We start from the raw sequence: 17,446 nt of genomic DNA, 5'->3' as shown, positions 1-17,446 counted from the left end.
GGGGGGGCATGTACTGGTGTTTTGATGATGTTTCTGTGGCGTGGAGTTTGCCCAGCGCTCTTTAATACTGGCGCTAAAGCCGGACCATCGATATTCATTGCCGAACGATTCCCAGGCCTTTTTATGTGGAGTTTGCATGTTCTCCCTGTGACTGGATGGTTTACTCCGGGCGCTCCGGTTTCCCCCATCAACCAAAAACATGCATAAGAGATTAATCCTCCAGGAGGTGATTCTGCTGCACATCTGGAGATGGGTCCCCCAGGCAGCGGTCGCCCTCGTCTCCTGATGGGTTACTCCTGGGGGATTGAAGGATGAGTCAATAAAGCACACGATAACCTTCACCTATATTCAGGAGATGGACAGTGTTTAACTCACAGTGGGAGAAATAGTTTGTAGTTTGTCCTGCAAAAGCTTAATATGATGAGCAAAGTTAATGTAGAGAAGAGGAGAGGGAAGAGGAGAGAGAAGAGGAGAGGGAAGAGTTTGAGTTGTCCCAGAAAATGGCTCTGTAAGACTTCACTTAGCTGCGTGGCCGACTGTCCAGTGGTCGGGGCTTCTGTGCTGTGCTCTGACAGTTTGCTTAATGTCTCTCATTTGCCTCTTTCACCTTGAGCTGTTCTTTCAGGTAAAGCCTTAGCTTTAGCCCCGCTCTAATAATCAGAAAATCCAGTTTCACCGTTGTACCAGTGACTGAGTCTGGTGAGTCTGGTTTTGAGGATGAGCAAAAGGGAAGCGCCGTAAACCAGTCAGTGAAGGGCAGACGAGTGTCAGTGTTGTGGTGTTTGTTATTGATGGTTCCACAATCCACGCAAATATTCAAACAGGATAATGAATCACAAAACCCACCCTCTGCTGATGTGCTTTCGGTCATTTACCACCGATTAGGAAAGACACTCAGTCCTTGTTACACTTTAAAAAACACACACTGAATCGAGCCATTGCTGTAAATACTTTGACTTCCTTCTGTTTGTCGCAGATGACGGGAAGCTGTTCCAGGGCAGTGGAGTGGGAGACGCCTTCGGGCCGCGCTGTTTTAAGGGCGACATTATGGGCTGCGGCATCATGTTCCCGCGAGACTTCATCCTCCAGGAAGAAGGTCGGTCGAACAGCCGCCGTCACGGACACGTCAGCTTTGTTTGTCACGTTTTATCACTTTGTAAATCTACTTAAAATCAGCCTTAATTCAAGCACTTCTGAAGATATTTCCCTGATTTAAGACGGTCCTTTCTTGTCTTGTAGAAACCTGATTCATTTTCATCCTTAGCGTTTGTACATTTCCTGTTGTGCTCAGGCGACAGAGACGACCCGGAGCCGGCGGTGAGCGTCCAGAACCTTCTGTATCTGAACGAGGAAGAGGAGGAGGACGAGGAAGAGGCGGAGCCGGGACAGAACGTCCCCAGAGTCACGGTAAGTCACGGGACTCGCGAGAAGAAATGTGGTTCACCCCAAAAGATAAAGTGTATGATATAAAGTCAAGTCTGATTCAAACAGCAGACAAGGGGTTTTATTTAAGGGGATCAAGAAGCTGCGACTTGGACGGTTAAACATGTCCACATCACTTACGAGGCCCGATCTTAGGAGTAGTAGGAGCGAAAAACATGTGAGCGCATCAGATTAGGTCCATTTATTACAAAAAAATAGTGTTGTCCAACGGGTGCTCTTCAAGGATAGGGCCAGAGCAGGGAAGAGCGACTCACCGTGTGCACCTAGCAGTGTTTTGAGCAGTCAAAAATTGCTCCGTTTACAAATAGTAGGAGCGCCCTGTTGGATCTTGCCGCTCCAGACCTGGTGCATTAAAGGGGCACATTTCCGAATTTCAATCGCCTCCCATTAGGGCTGAACGATTTTTGCCAAAAATCAATATTGCGATTTTTTTCAATCATCACATTTTTGCCACTTATTTGTTATTTGTTTGTCACTTTTTTAAATGTTTTGTTGAGCTTTCATCCTCGTTTTCGTCCTTCGTGGCGCTAGGCTAGTGCTAGGCTAGTGCATTTCTATGGTATCAGCTAGCCTGCATTAAAAACAGTGTGACCCGCTCCACAGAGCACCGGAGGCAAATCACTTATAACACCAGACTAACCATATAAATGTCTGTGTCCATAAAGTAATTTTAACCATTTTGCATTTAAAAGAACTTATATGAGCAGCATCAGCTTCGTGGTTGTATAAGCCAGTGCTTCTGAACCTTTTGGAGCCGCAACCCCCATTATAACAGGCAAAGGGGTTCCTGACCCCCTGCCCGGGTTTTACCGTGAAAAATAGGAACATTAGCCTTCATAATTCTTAAAAAACAAAGAAAAAAACAAATGGCTGAAATAAAATTCATCAAACTATGATCAAATAATGGTACTCCGGTAAAGTAGCAAACACATGCTACAATAAAAAATTTGATTATATGCTAATGAAAATATGTATATTTTATCTAAAGGATCTGGCGACCCCCCAAATTTGTCTCGCTGGGAACCACTGGTATAAGCTACGCAGCGGAGTGATCTGCTAGAAAATAGTCCCTCAAAATGCATCATTCATGTGATGTAAGGTCAGTTATATTCCAAAAATTACTCTATCGACCCAGACCAGAGGTTACATTAACCGAAAATTCTCCGTCATTTACGGAATATTTTTAACTTTGACGGAAAATTTCAAAGGCCGTCCGTCATTTTGAAGGATTGAAAATGAAGCCGAAACGAAAATAAAGACGCAGCTCTGCTGTTTTTCATAGCACGCGGGTCTCTCTCTCTCTCTCTCTCTCTCTCTCTCTCTCTCTCTCTCTCTCTCTAAAGTTTGTCTTGGATGAGCTCTTACAAGTTGTATCACTGCCTAGCTAGCTAACTTTCCTAACAACAACAAGGAGAAGAAAACCACGATGCAAACGCGGTTAACGGCTAATAATATCCTTCCCATATGAAGCCGCTCTTCTCACGTAAGTCTCAGGACGAGCTCATCTATGTCTCCCTCTCCCTTTCCCTCCCCGTGTGCGTAGCGGGCGGCGCGTCGTGCAGTGATGGAACTGGTAAACATTGTCCTGTTCACCCACCGTCTCTTATATTCCGTTAAAATTGACAAATGCAAATAATAAGCTCCACTTTACATTTGTATTAGCGTAATCTGAGCCTTGATATTGATGAGCAGGTGACTCTGAAAGTCGTCTCCTCTGAGACTTTTACGCACGAGTTTATGCACATTTCTGTTGCAAAATGTACTGTTCAGATCAGGTTTAGTTTAGCTCCATTTATCCTGCTATCTCACATTTTTACTAAAAAATAATATGCAGCCTATATATATATATATACATTTATAAAAAAGAAAAAAAAAGAAAAACGCTTATGAGAGATTAATTCATGAAGGATAAAAATAGCTTATGACGGATTTTTTTCAACCCTGTCCTTCAAAATGAAGGAGAGTAATTATCCCGAGCGAAACCACTGACCCAGACATGTATATGGTTAGTCTGGCGTTATAAGTGATTCGCCTCAGGTGCTCTGTGGAGCGGGTCAGGCTGTTTTTAATGCAGGCTAGCTGATACCATAGACATGCGCTAGCCTAGCACTAGCCTAGCGCCACGAAACTCTTCAAACATAAGAACTGCATGAATTACAAAAAAAAAAATATCTCCAGAAATCAGCAACACTCTGGATGACTAGGAAATGAGGCCCTATGTCAGAGAAATGAAATATCCCTTTAATTTGTGGTGCTTTTTTAAAGAAGCTTTTATATGTGGGTATTGACAAACTGAGGGTTAAAAGGTCATTTTTCCACAGTCAGGTCTGCAGGCGTTTCCGAATGGGCAATAACCAATGACGAGGTGAACAGTGGAAGATTTCTGTGTTGGATCAATGCTTCCCAACCTCTGAACGCAGGGAGCGCCTGGAGTTTAGTCTGGACAGAATGAGTCGTCATGTACAAATGTGTTGTGACGAACTCTTCCCAGTAAAAGAGCGTAATCCCAGCCCTGCCGCTCACACGTGGCCTTCGTCCCCTCCGGACCGTCCCGTCTGCAGGGGTGCGAGTCGGGGCTCGTGGCGAAGGCGCAGCAGTGAAACTCAGGAGGACGAGAAAAGCTTCGGTCTAATCCCCGGATTTGTGGATGTTTGTTGAGTGAAACAGAGTTCAGCCGTCTCTCCGCGGGTCGCAGGGTCGGGCTCGGCTCAGGCACCGGTCATTAGGTCACCGAGAACATGAAGCAAGGCTCAAACTGGCACTGAAGCTACAGTTATTTCAACAGAATGACATTGCTCAGTTATTCTTACTGCATTTGTTTGTTGGAAATATAACAGTAAAGGTTCGTTGTAGTTTAGATGCATCTTCTGAGGCCAGTGGAGTTTCTGAAAAACAGTCAAAGATCAGACATTTGTTGGTGCAGTGGTTTACATTCAAGTAGGTCCAGAAAACACCTGCCCTGAAGTCTCCAGTGTCATTCTTATGCTGCAGTCAATCTTAATGAAAGGTCTAGTAAATAGGCCTATATATTAGGGCTGCAACTAACGATTATTTTGGTATCGATTAATCTACCGATTATTTTTACGATTAATCGATTAATCGCTTGGCTATGAAAGGTGCACGGAAATAGTATTTTTTTCTATTTTTTTTAATCACATAAGCTAAAGTGGCGGCGCTTGAGGACACGTTGATGGAGTAAACTTTAAGTAAATGTTTGTAGGAGGCTCTTTGTGCTAATTCTGCTTTGTGATTGGACGAGACAAAGACAGATATTTATGAAATTTAAAATGTACAAAACACTGCAGACCCTAACTTTAAAAACAAAGTAGGTTTTCATCCAAAATACATAATTGTCATGTCTTTTTTGCTCTATTTTATTCTGTGTTAACTAGAAAACGATTAATCGATTACTGAAATAGTTGACAACTATTTTAGTAATCGATTAGTTGTCGATTAATCGATTAGTTGTTTCAGGCCTACTATACATATTGAATTGAAAATTAGGCCAATGGTGATTAACGTATGTCTGCAATGTAGGTAATATATTTAATATTTGAATGGAATTTCTTGCAAATCCTTACATAAATGTTATTTTATTCAGGCCAACATGTCCAAACAGTAAGACATTCAACATGAACATATATACATATAAACTTATAATCGATATTTTATAATATTGAACGCCTTACATGATGCAGCTGCTCACGCTGGAGGCTGTTCCAAATGCGGCGGTAACAAAGTGGACGACTTAGGAAGGATCCTGGCAATTGAGAAACGGACACTGATGTCCCAAGCCATTCATCCTTGACACCTGTTTTGGTGAAGTTCCTAACTCTGAGGAGTGACTGAAGAAGAGGTGGATGGCCTGTTATTGTGCGCTTCTGTTTTGTGTGAAGACCTTCTGAGAACTTCTGATCAATGTGTATGTTTCCTGTAGATCTGAGTGGTCAAGTTCAATAACGCTCTCCCCTGCACTTAATTGTCCCTATAGGGGAATTTGTCCTCTTACCTGAGCTTAGACGAGTTGATCCGTACCTGTCTGGTCTTTGTACCCGTGGAATAGCGTGGTCGCTTCTAACTTCAACCAGTTTGGAGCCATAGGAATACATTGGGAGAGGCCAAACGCTAACAACATCTTTGGTTGTTTTGCGGGACTGAGGGCACGCACAAAGACCAGACAGGTACACATCAACTCGTATGTAAAAATGGTGGCCTGTTCCAACAGCCACACGAGCCTCAGACCTATTTGATTCTTTTCATTTTTCTTTCTCTTTCTTGAAACAGCGAAGGCGAGCAAGAGGAGCTGGGTGGGAGGGGCTTAGAGAGAGATCGCTTGGACAATCAGGAAGTGAAACTGGACATTTTAGTTTGTTTTAGATCAATATGGCATTTTCATGTACTTGAGATTATTACCCGCTCTTTCGAGTCATTCAAAGGGAAACGGGTGAACGCTCAAATAAAGCTCCGGTCCGCCTCGACTGAGGACAATGGTCGGGACGCCGTGTACCGTGACGCGGCTTTTCATCTTAAAGTGGCTGAACGGCACTGTAAATATTAGCAGTGTGACTCAGCCTGATGTATCGGAGCTCTCCACTCGTGCTGCTTTGCTTCTATTTGCCGGAGATTAACCGTAAGACTCCGCTGATTCTCCCGAGGGCAGGACCTGTGCCGCAAACACAATGACTTTTTTCCTTTTCCTAATCCGCAGACGGGACGAGATGAGCCCGCGTTTGTCCGGCAATTTTCCCCCGACTTATTAATAAAGTCCTGGTTTACAAACAGATGCTTTGCCGCTCGCTCACTCCCCGTCCAGTATCGCTTTAGCTGTTGTCTTTGAGCACGAGCAGCAACGTTCTGAGTCAGATAGAGGTGAAGTTCCATAACAGTTTGACTCATTTCCCATACGTTTGTGAAGTGTGAGAGAGAGAGTTCTGAAGACAAATACTGCAAGAAACACAAACAAACTTTCATTATTTCTTGGCGCTGGGATTATTTTCCCTTCGCATTTCACGTACCACGGCTCATGCTTTTGCCTGACATGAAAACAAACGGCGCTGTGTGATGATGTCATCAGGCCGCGCTGCTCAGTTTGCTTGCGCAGGTGTGAGGGCTGGCCAGCAGGGGGCAGGTGTGAAACAGAGACCTCTCCTCAATTGAGGCAAACTTGAAATCATTTGTACTTTTATGACTGTTCAGAAAACAGAAAATATTCACCATAGTTTTTTTTATTAATGAATATATAAATAAAATAAGTACTTTTTTTAAAGGCAACAAATAATCGTTCGAATAATTGTGATTTCAATTATGACTAAAACAATCGTGATTATTATTTTTTCAATAATCGAGCAGCCCCACTGGGAGCTCGTGCTGTAACTGCTTTTTATACAGAGAAGTAGTCCCTCTGGGTTAATACAAGTGTTAATGGGATGAATGGGGGGTCTTTCCTGGTGTCTCTGGCCAGAAAACCACAATTGCAACTTCGCTGCTCCAACCCGGAGTCACCAATACACACTAATGGAATCACAAAGAAGCTAACAAGCTAACGAGCAAAGCTAACTGCGGGCTAGCACCACTTACCACGGTCTGCTGTGATTTCGTATAGATCTATGAGTTGGTTTGTCTAAAAATACAAATAATCCTAATCCTAAAATTAACCATTTCCCTGGCCCTAGCCTCTTAGCTCCCACCTGAACATGTTTTCTCCAAATTCTCCAAATCTAAAAGCTTCTTCAAAACAGAGGCAAAAAACGAGAAGAAAATGAGGATGTAAAGGCAACAAAAAAAAGCTAAAAAGGTGACCAAAAGAAGCGACAAAAATTACAAAAACTCATCAAAAAAAGACAAAAATCCAGCAGAAAAAAAGACAAAAATCCAGCAAAAAAAAGACAAAAATCCAGCAAAAAAGTGGCAAAAATCCAGCAAAAAAAGACAAAAATTCAGCAGAAAAAAGACAAAAATCCAGCAAAAAAGTGACAAAAATCCAGCAAAAAAGTGACAAAAATCCAGCAGAAAAAAAAGACAAAAACCCAGCAAAAAAAGACAAAAACCCAGCAAAAAAAAGACAAAAATCCAGCAAAAAAACGACAGAAGAGCAGCAAAAAAGTCATAAAAAAGTGACAAAAACACATAAGGGAAATAAAAAGTGACGACAATGGCAAAGAGGAGAGAATGGATTTGGTTTTGGCGGGTGGTAAGAGGTTAATTTGTGTCATGATATCTCATGTTTTCACAGCAAAAATGTGTATAATAGTCATGCACTTGGAGTCAGGAATATTTTGCTACAAAGATAAAAACTTGGCTTTAAAGTCACATGTTCCCATAGAAGTTAAACATCCCACAGATAAAGAGAATTGTTCCTGTTTTATGTTGAAGAGATGCCTGGACTTAATGCAGTGTTGTGTCGCCCCCTTGTGGTCGCGCAGGTCTTCTTCACCAGGAACGGGAAGCTGATGGGGCGCAGGGAGATGGCGCTGCCCCCTGGTGGCCTGTACCCGACGGTGGGGATGCTGAGCTCCGGAGAGAAGGTCAAAGTGGACCTGCACCCGCTGAGTGGATGAACTGCGAGCCCCCGGTGTCCACAGGCACATCTGTCCCGACAATGATTCAGTTTATCTTTGCACTTTTCACTCGCTTTCAGCCCCCGCACCTCCTCTTCCAGTGCTTTGCAATCCCAGGAGCCTAATGTGCATGTTTTAGAGGTAGGGGAGCAACCTTTTTGGCTCTGAGGTGAACAGGCTTGTCCCAAAGAGCAAATTTTGAAGATCGATATATTGAGGCAGATATTACTGACTTTAAAGACACCCTATAGACCCTTTAATTGTTTGTTAACATTTCGGGTTTAGCTGGAGGCGGGAAGTTAGAGTCCTATCTATTTCCATTGTAGCTGTTGTCATAGTAACGATAAACAAATGTCTCACCGTTGTTGGAAATATCAGATAAACCTTATTTTATCGTCTCAAATGTCATTCCTCTTGTTCTTGCACCTCAAACCCCTGAACTCCCACCTGAACCGAGCACATTTTCTCCAGTTTGGCTTTACCCCAGTCCAAAAGCTTCTGGAAAAAAGCTGTGAAAATAGCGACAGAACTGAGACGAAAACAATGATGGAAATGTGACAAAAAGTGAGAAAACTTTAACAAAAAAATGTACGAAGAATGACAAAAATGTCACCAAAAAATGTACAAAAATTTGACCAAAAATTGATGAAAAAGTGCCAAAAATGTCACAAAAATGTCACAAAAAATTGACAAAAATTGACAAAAATGTGATAAAAATTTGACAAAAAATGACCAAAAAGTGACAAAAAGTTGACGGAAAAATTACAAAAAAACAACAAAAATGTGACAAAAAGTGAGAAAACTTTGACAATTTTTTTTACGAAGAATGACAAAAATGTCGCCAAAAAATGTACTAAAATCTGACCAAAAAATGACAAAAATGGATGAAAAAGTGCCAAAAATGTCACAAAAAATGTCACAAAAAATTGACGAAAATTGACAAAAATGTGAGAAAAATTTGACAAAAAATGACACAAAAAGTGACAAAAAATTGACGGAAAAATGACAAAAAAACGACAAAAATGTTACAAAAAGTTAAAAAAAAAAAAATTCAAAAAAGTTACAAGAATGAGTTGAATCCCCCCAAAAAATGATGGAAAAAAAAATCTGATGACGTTGAATTTTTGTAATGTTGTACCAAAAAGTGACAAAAAATTGACGGAAAATGACACAAAAAAAACGACAAAAATGTGACAAAAAGTGAAGAAAAAAAGATTACAAAAAAATTACAAAAATGAGTTGAAATCACCTCCAAAAAATGATGGAAAGAAAATCTGATGACGTGAGGAAAAACATCCATTTAGATGAGATTTGTCGATCTTAGCTTTCAAAGGAGGCGTTACACTGGCCTACAGGATTTGGGTAAAGCTGAACTGGAGAAAATGCTGTCAGTTCAGGCGGGAGTTAAGAGGTTAAGCAACAACAGGAACACATTGTTGTTGTAGTTTTACACTTATAGTCACTAGTTTTAGTTGAATCTTATTTCTCTTGATCACTTCCTGCCTCCAGCTCATGTCACTGATGATGTCAGCAGTTAAAGGGTCTAAACTTTCAGCTCTAAAGCAGAAAATGTACCCAGCCCCATTTGGAACCACTGATCTGGACCAGAGGTTCCCAGACCAACAATTCCAAAGGATATGTAATGATTTACCTCATTATGTTTATGATTATCATCTTATACTTTTACAAAACATATGATAAATTAGAGTTATTGTAGGTTAAGTACTTATTATAGTTATACAAATTCCTGTAAAGATCTTTTTTTATCTATGTTAACCTCTTACCACCCGCCTAAACCAAATGCATTCTGTCCTCTTTGGCCATTATATAGGCCTGTGTAACACGTCATTTGAAAGCTAAGACCCAACACGCGTTGTTGCTGTGTTGTGTCACCTTTTTTATGTTTTTTATTCTTTTTTCTTTTCTTTTTTTTTCTTTTTTGTCACATTTTTGTTGAGTTTTTGTGACATGTGACAAAAATTCAACAAAAATTCGACAAAAAAGTGACAAAGATTCGACAAAAATGTGACAAAAATTCAACAAAAATGTGTCAAAAAATCAACAAAAATGTGTCAAAAATTCAACAAAAATATGACAAAAATTCAACAAAAATGTGTCAAAAAATCAACAAAAATGTGTCAAAAATTCAACAAAAATGTGACAAAAATTCAACAAAAATGTGTCAAAAATGTGACAAAAAAATGAAAAAAATTCAACAAAAAATTGACCAAAAAAAAAAGTGACAAAAATGAAAAAAAATAAAATAAAACATACAAAAGGTGACACAACACAGCAACAACGCAAGGAAAAAGATCTTAGCTTTCAAATGAGGTGTTACACAGACCTATATAATGGCCAAAGAGGACAGAATGCATTTGGTTCAGGCGGGAGGTAAGACGTTAAATCAAGAAGCTTTTAGATTTGGTTAAAGTGGGGGTTAAGAGGTTAAATAAAGGTAAAAATATATATATAATAATATAACTTTGCCAGATCCACCAAAATGATCCAAAACTTAAAGAGAAACCGGGAATCGAGACCAAATCGATCCTCAGAGCTCGGACAATCACCGGACTCCGGATCCACCGGGTCTGAAGAAAATGTTTGAAAGACTTTGAAAGAAGAAACGGCACTTCCGGGGAGTTTGTGAAACAGACTCTTCCACTGTGAGAAGAACAAAACTATGCAATCTGCTCCACTGCGCCCCCTCCAGGCCCAGACACGTGGTGCATCCTCCAGGCGCTGCTGCTGAACTCTGTCTTCCAGGGAGACGCCGCCCTCTGGTGGCGATCAGGGAAACACCGGTGTAAATGCCACAGATGCTGGTTTTTACGACGCTTAAAGTAGTTGAGTAAATATGACAAGATTCAGATTATATTGCCATTTTTCACCACTTTTAAATGGACGTCACTTTTCTCACTTTACTGTATTTGGGACTTCTTTCAAGACTTCATATTTTTTTGCCTTGAAAACATAAACTTTGTACACAATTAGTACGAATTATTGCCACAGAACATTTGAAAAAGGCTGTAGAAATGACAGGTGGAGCCAGGAGGTTTGTATTTTTGTAACCAAACCTGACACCTTCGTTTGGGCACGATTTAAAGCAGTACTAAGTAACTTTTTTACCTTAATAAACCCTTTCCGTAGTCCCTGTGGGGGTAATACAAGTGTTAATGGGATGATTGGGGGGTCTTTCATCTCCCCCTGGTGTCTCTGTCCCTGCCTACGGGTCGGAGTCACCAACACACACTAATGGAATCACGAAGAAGAAGCTAACAGGCTAACGGGAGAAGCTAACTGCGGGCTAGCGCCACTTAAACAGTATTTACAGCCAAGTTTGAGTGAAAAAAAAAAATCTCCATTGTGTAATTGGATGCACAACTTACTACGACACCTGCAGTTGCGCTTATGGCCTCTAGGGGCTGGAGTTACTTAGTGCTGCTTTAAGATTCAGACCTCATTTTAATTGTTAAAGCTTCATTGAGCCTCAGAACCAAATGGTCGGAACAAAAGTAATGGTTAAAAGAAAGGAAAGTAAAAGGTCACTTATCAAAAAATTAAATGTGCAATCTCAAGTGGCTGACGATTTACCTTTTAGTTACCAAAGTTCATATTTTTATCACAAACTGAGCAGATTTGGCCAAACAATAACAGGACATTTTACTGAAACGAAACTGAAACTGTTAAAACGTAGGTGTTGAGTGAATATGTTAAAGGAACAGGCCACCGTTTTTACATACTGAGATCTGTTCTTACCTGAGCTTATTATGCGTGCGCTCAGTCACGCATATGTCGTTAGCATTTAGCCTCTTTAGCAAAGGTGTATCTCCAAACTGGGGTCAGCTAGAAGTGACTAAGCTGTTCCACGTTTTCCCGATTTAAACACAGCTACGTGAGCCTTTACATGATCCAAGTCTAGTTACACAAAATTAAACATGTCGGGAACTATATTTTGAGGCGTAATAACACCTGGGCTGTGTCCGAATGTCCACACTATCCCCTATATAGTGACAATATAGTGACTATGTAGTGGTCACACCATTTTGTAGGGGTGTCCGAATGTCCAGAGAGAAATTTCCCTCAATGCATCTCGAAAGGTAGTGAGCATCGAAGGTCACTAAACGGGTCAATATAGACCACAATGCATTGCGAGAGTCGGAGAAGAGCCTGACAGCAACAGGTCTTTGAACTAAACAACACGACTGAAGTAAATCAGCTGTTTCAGTCGTGTGTTTGTATTTGTCATGAATAAACGACCAAAATATAAACGGTTACGGTGAAAAGATGCTAGCGTTAGCTGCTAACCTTTAGCTTGAGCTGTTAAATGACCGACAGCTTCCTCTCGAATAATCCAAGCCATTCATGTAAAATCCATGTGAAGTAAAAGCGTATCTGACTCGTATTTATCCATAAATATTCCACTGTCTCTGAGTTTGGTTGGTCTTTATCATAGAAATACTTTATTCCCGGAGTTTAGCGAACTATTAGCAGATGTAGTCACTCAATCTGCTGGATGATAGTTTTAATTTTATTCAGATTTTTAAAAAAAACATATCTGCAGCTCGGAGAAAGTAGTGTCTTGTGTCCGAATCGCCAACAGAATCAGTGACTATATAGTCGACTATATAGTGCGGGCCTGTGTAGTGAATGAGGGGTTAGGGACTAGGGTGGACATTCGGATGCAGCGCTGGAGTACTTCGACATCCGCGCTGTAATGTTGTCCAAGTGCTCCAGGCGTTTTTATTTATCCGCTTAGAAAATCGACATGTTTAATTTTGTGTGACTAGACTTGGATCATGTAAAGGCTCACGTAACTGTGTTTAAATCGGGAAAACGTGGAACAGCCTGGTCGCTTCTAACTTCACCCCAGTTTGGAGCTTTACCTTTGCTAAAGAGGCTAAATGCTAACAACATTTGCGTGACTGAGCACACGCACAAAGACCAGACAGGTATGCATCAACTCGTCTAAGCTCAGGTAAGAACAGATTTCAGTATGGGAAAACAGTGGAAGGTATTCTCTCAAAAAAAACAAGCAGCTCCATATTCAGCCTCCACTGTGAAATGGCAAAAAAAGTGGATAAAATGAGGGGAAAATAATAAATAGTGAAAACATGGAGGGAAAAAGAGTAGAAGTAGTGGTAGAATATAAAGAGTGGGGAAAAGGGTGAAAAAATAGGGGGAATCAAGTGGGTTTTTTATCATTTTCTAGTCTGTTCAGGACAATCTTTTTAAGCGACAAAGTTTGCAAAAGCCTCCTCATTGTCCCGTCTCCAGATCTAAAACCCCGGAGCGTCGTTTTCCTCTGCAGATTCTATCATTTATCCGGTGTCGGTCTTGCTTTTGCCGTGTGTGAGAATATATTTATATATTTTCGTCACGTTTGTGCACAGAATCTGAAAAGAGACGTATTTTTCTACTTAATGTATTTAATGTTTCTTCAAAGTTCAGGGAGTGTTTGATGTCGTTCCGCTTTTACTTTGTGTCTCGTTCTCGTTTCAAATGCATGTGTTTCAAAGTGAAATGATTAAATATTTGGTGGATGGAGATCTTTTTCCTCTGGGTCTGTGTTAAACTGTCGGCTCGAGTCTGTGTTGTTTGTGAGGGTGAAGTTCACAGAAGAGTCGCGTTTCTGGGAAAGGAGACGAACTTTCAGTGATTTCAGTTTTACTTTAAGTCAAAAACTTTTGTCTCAGATGGTAAATAGTCATAACTCAAAGCACTTTGCAGCAAAGAACCTTCACCCGTTCTACTCATCAGGCACCGATTGGTTTAAATCAAAACTCATTGTGGCCAGTGTTAATTTTGTCGACTAAAATATTTAGTTTTAATTTTAGTCAAAGTTATATTTTTTCCGACTAAAATTGGGCTAAAACTAAATTAGAACTTTTCTCATGAGACTAAAACTATGACTAAAATAAGACTAAATAAAAATGAAAAGGAGAGACTAAAATCATCCAAACTTCTATTGAGCGTCTGAAAGAGCCTCAGATCATGTAAATTCTCTGCTAAAGGATCAGCTCTGAGCTTTGTTCATGTGGAGCAGCTCCGTGAAGCAGAAGAACAACATTAAACATGATTATAATGAATATTACAAATGCAAAGTCGACTAAATTAGTCTTAAATTTACATGCAATTTTAGTCGACTAAAATTAAAACGTTTTTTTTGACTAAATCTTGACTAAAATTAAATTACATTTGAGTCAAAAGACAAACTAAAATATGTTGGCAAAATTAACACTGATTGTGGGTCACGGGCTGCATATAATACAGAACATTTTCCCAATAAATGAATAATAATCAGCTGTGATTTGGTCAAAGCCCCAACTTGACTGTAGCTTCATTAAAAACAAAGGTTTGCACTTTACAAGCCTGTGTCACAAGTTCCTCAAAGTAATACATAGTCCATACTAGTACACTGTCCATTTACCACGTGGCTATATAATGTGTTGATATCCTGAGCTCTTATGTCAGTGCCCTCTGCTGGACGTGTAAAACTTTTTTTTTTACATTTAAGGCCCCCTAGTGGCGAGAATGAGCACTCTGGTTATTCTTCAAAGAATCATAACTCTGCACAGGAATGAGCTCGAGACTTTTTTTTTTACATACTCTAGAATTTATGCTCTACAGTGCAGGGGGCCGTGGGCCGTATATTTGACACCCCTAGTTTAAACAAAAGAGACACTTTTAAAAGGCTTCTGTTCTTCAGAGTTTCTCCGGTTGACCCACAGTGGCAGCGTGGCCAGAGGAACAAGGCCTTTCCACCAGAGTCAGCAAACACCGCACTGCAGCTGCGAGATCCAGCGCCGCTTATTAACCTCCAAACCCCGCTTTAAAAGGGATGTTTCAGGATTTTTGACATAGGGCCTCATTTCCTAGTTATCCAGAGTGTTGCTGATTTCTGGAGATATTTTTTTTGTAATTCAAGCAGTTCTTATATTTGAAGAGTTTCGTGGCGCTAGGCTAGTGCAAGGCTAGGGCATGTCTATGGTATCAGCTAGCCTGCATTAAAAACAGTCTGACCCGCTCCACAGTGCACCTGAGGCAAATCACTTATAGCACCAGACTAACCATAGAAATGTCTGTGTCCATAGAATAATTTTAACCATTTTGCATTAAAAGAACTTATATTTGAGCAGCATCAGCTTCGTGGTTGTATAAGCTACGCAGCGGCGGAGTGATCTGCTAGAAAATAGTCCCTCAAAATGCATCATTCATGTGATGCAGGTCAGTTATATTCCAAAAATTACTCTATGGACACAGACATTTATATGGTTAGTCTGGTGTTATAAGTGATTTGCCTCAGGTGCTCTGTGGAGCGGGTCAGACAGTTTTAATGCAGGCTAGCTGATACCATAGACATGCACTAGCCTTGCATTAGCCTAGCGCCACGAGACTCTTCAAATATAAGAACTGCATGAATTACAAAAAAAAAATATCTCCAGAAATCAGCAACACTCTGGATAACTAGGAAATGAGGCCCAATGTCAAAAACCGGACCCGACCCGGAGTCACCAATACACACTAATGGAATCTCCGTTGTGTAATTGGATGTACAATATCCCTCTGTCCCTTTGTCTTTTCTGTCAGCGTAGTATTTACTCTCACGGACAATTAATGAGTAAAAAAACATAACACGCTACGACACCTGCAGTGGCGCTTGTGGCCTCTAGGGGCACGAGTTACTCAGTTCTGCTTTAAACACAAATTGCACTGGAAACCGGATGACTCGATAATCAAACAAACAAATCCAGGTTGCATTTTTTTTAATTCAATTTATTTCATATTTAATCCCACAATAAAAACAGCGACTGGTAAAACGCCCAGCTGTGACCATTACAATTAAAACACGGTTCTACACGAAAATCTGGAATGTTTAAGACACGATCAAAGACGAGACGCTTTGTCCACAAAAATATAGAGAGATAAAAAAATTTGGTCAAAAAAGTGCGAGACTTTTTTCCTGAAGAATTGAAATGTTTCGGAAGACGTTTTTGAGATCGGAAGCTTTGAACGATCCGAGAGGCACCGGAAATACTGCAGCGAACAGGAGTTTGTGTTTAATTCCACACCCGCTTTGACCAGTTTGTGTTTATTCAGCGAAATCTCACAAACTTCTGGCTTTGTTTTCAAATTCAAGCGCGAAATCCACATTGTCTAAGAGGCTTTGGTGGAGAAATGGTGTTTTTCGAGAGTGTGTTGAACCTGGTCAAAGCTGTGATGGTGAATTAACATCACTGACTCCTGAAGATGTTTGTGTTTTTGTAAAGCTCATGCACACTCTTCCTCCTCCTCTTCTTCCTCCTCCTCGTCGTCGTAGACTCTGTTCTGTTTGATCAGATCTTCCACAGTGAGGTCGTCTCGCTCCTCGCACTCCTCGCTGTCCCAGAATCCGACGTCCTGAAGGGAAATGATAAGGTCAGTCCAGATGATCCTGAAGAACAGATGCTCCTGGAGACAAAAACACTCAAATACAGGCAGAGGTGGTGAGTTTGTTTGGGCACAATTTGAGATACAGACCTCGCTTTAATGAAAAAAATGTAATACGACCCTGTAAACAAATGGTGTCGAGTTGGAACAAAAGATGAAAGAAAAATGTCACGTATTGCCTTAAAAAAATGGGGGAAAAAATGGAAAAAAATGTGTTGAAAATGGGGGAATAAATAGCGAAAACATGGGGGGGAAATAGTAAAAGAAAATGGTGGGAAAGGGTTTAAAATGGGTGAAAAATAAGGACAAAAATTGGGACAAAAATATGGGAAAATGTGGAAAATCTCTTCCAGTAAGTAAGAGTTTTTGAGCATCTACACTTTACTTAGTATTTGTGTTGAAAACTACTTCTACTCCGCCATATTTGAAAGATAAATATAATACTTTCTACTCCACTACATTTCTAAAAAGACCTTGTAGTGACCCAGCGGCTGAATGAGTGGTCAGCCTTTACTTTCCATCACAGTGATCCTGGAGCCCGACACATGACCGGGAGTGGGTGGGACTGTTGAGCTGGTACAGAAAGTACTTGAGTGTTTAAAGGAACAGGCCACCGTTTTTACATATTGAGATATGTTCTTACCTTAGCTTTGACGAGTTCTTTAGGACCTGTCTGATCTTCCCCCGTGCCAGTCAGTCACGTAAACACAGCGCAGACGGCGTTAGCATTTAGCCTCTCCCTCTCTCCTCTATAGCTCCAAAACAGGTCAAGATAGAAGCTACCAAGCTCTTCCACGTTTTCCCTATTTAAATATGGTTACATGAAGTGTTCCACTACAAAGTATAATTACACAAAATTAAACAATGTGGATTTTCAAAGCGGATAAAAGGGGGAACTATATTGTAAGGCGTAATAATACCAGGCGTAATTCGAAATCCGTGCAGTAATCTTCACTTTAATGTACAGATTACCATGCTTTGAGTAATTATACTTTGTAGTGGAACACTTCACGTAACCA

At 40.6% G+C, this 17,446-nt stretch overlaps 2 protein-coding genes across 2 annotated transcripts in view; one reads left to right on the top strand and one right to left on the bottom strand.

The window, feature by feature from the left end:
• The window catches only part of LOC306981298 (SPRY domain-containing protein 3-like), a 69,100-nt gene extending 61,064 nt beyond the window's left edge, over positions 1 to 8,036 (top strand). The window contains exons 8-10 of the mRNA XM_079580867.1: positions 977 to 1,096; positions 1,292 to 1,407; positions 7,866 to 8,036. Of these exons, the coding sequence (XP_079436993.1) occupies positions 977 to 1,096; positions 1,292 to 1,407; positions 7,866 to 8,000 (371 nt within the window). The 3' untranslated portion in view covers positions 8,001 to 8,036. The remainder of the gene's footprint in view (positions 1 to 976; positions 1,097 to 1,291; positions 1,408 to 7,865) is intronic.
• Positions 8,037 to 15,920: 7,884 nt separating this feature from the next.
• Positions 15,921 to 17,446, bottom strand: part of LOC306981320 (LIM domain and actin-binding protein 1-like) — a 54,923-nt gene continuing 53,397 nt past the window's right edge. The window contains exon 14 of the mRNA XM_079580897.1: positions 15,921 to 16,397. Within this exon, the coding sequence (XP_079437023.1) occupies positions 16,269 to 16,397 (129 nt within the window). The 3' untranslated portion in view covers positions 15,921 to 16,268. The remainder of the gene's footprint in view (positions 16,398 to 17,446) is intronic.

This window comes from Gobius niger (genome assembly GCF_951799975.1).
Source record: "Gobius niger genome assembly, chromosome: 22".
NCBI classification, from domain to species: Eukaryota; Metazoa; Chordata; class Actinopteri; order Gobiiformes; family Gobiidae; genus Gobius; species Gobius niger.
This window is presented reverse-complemented; position numbering and strand designations above follow the sequence as displayed.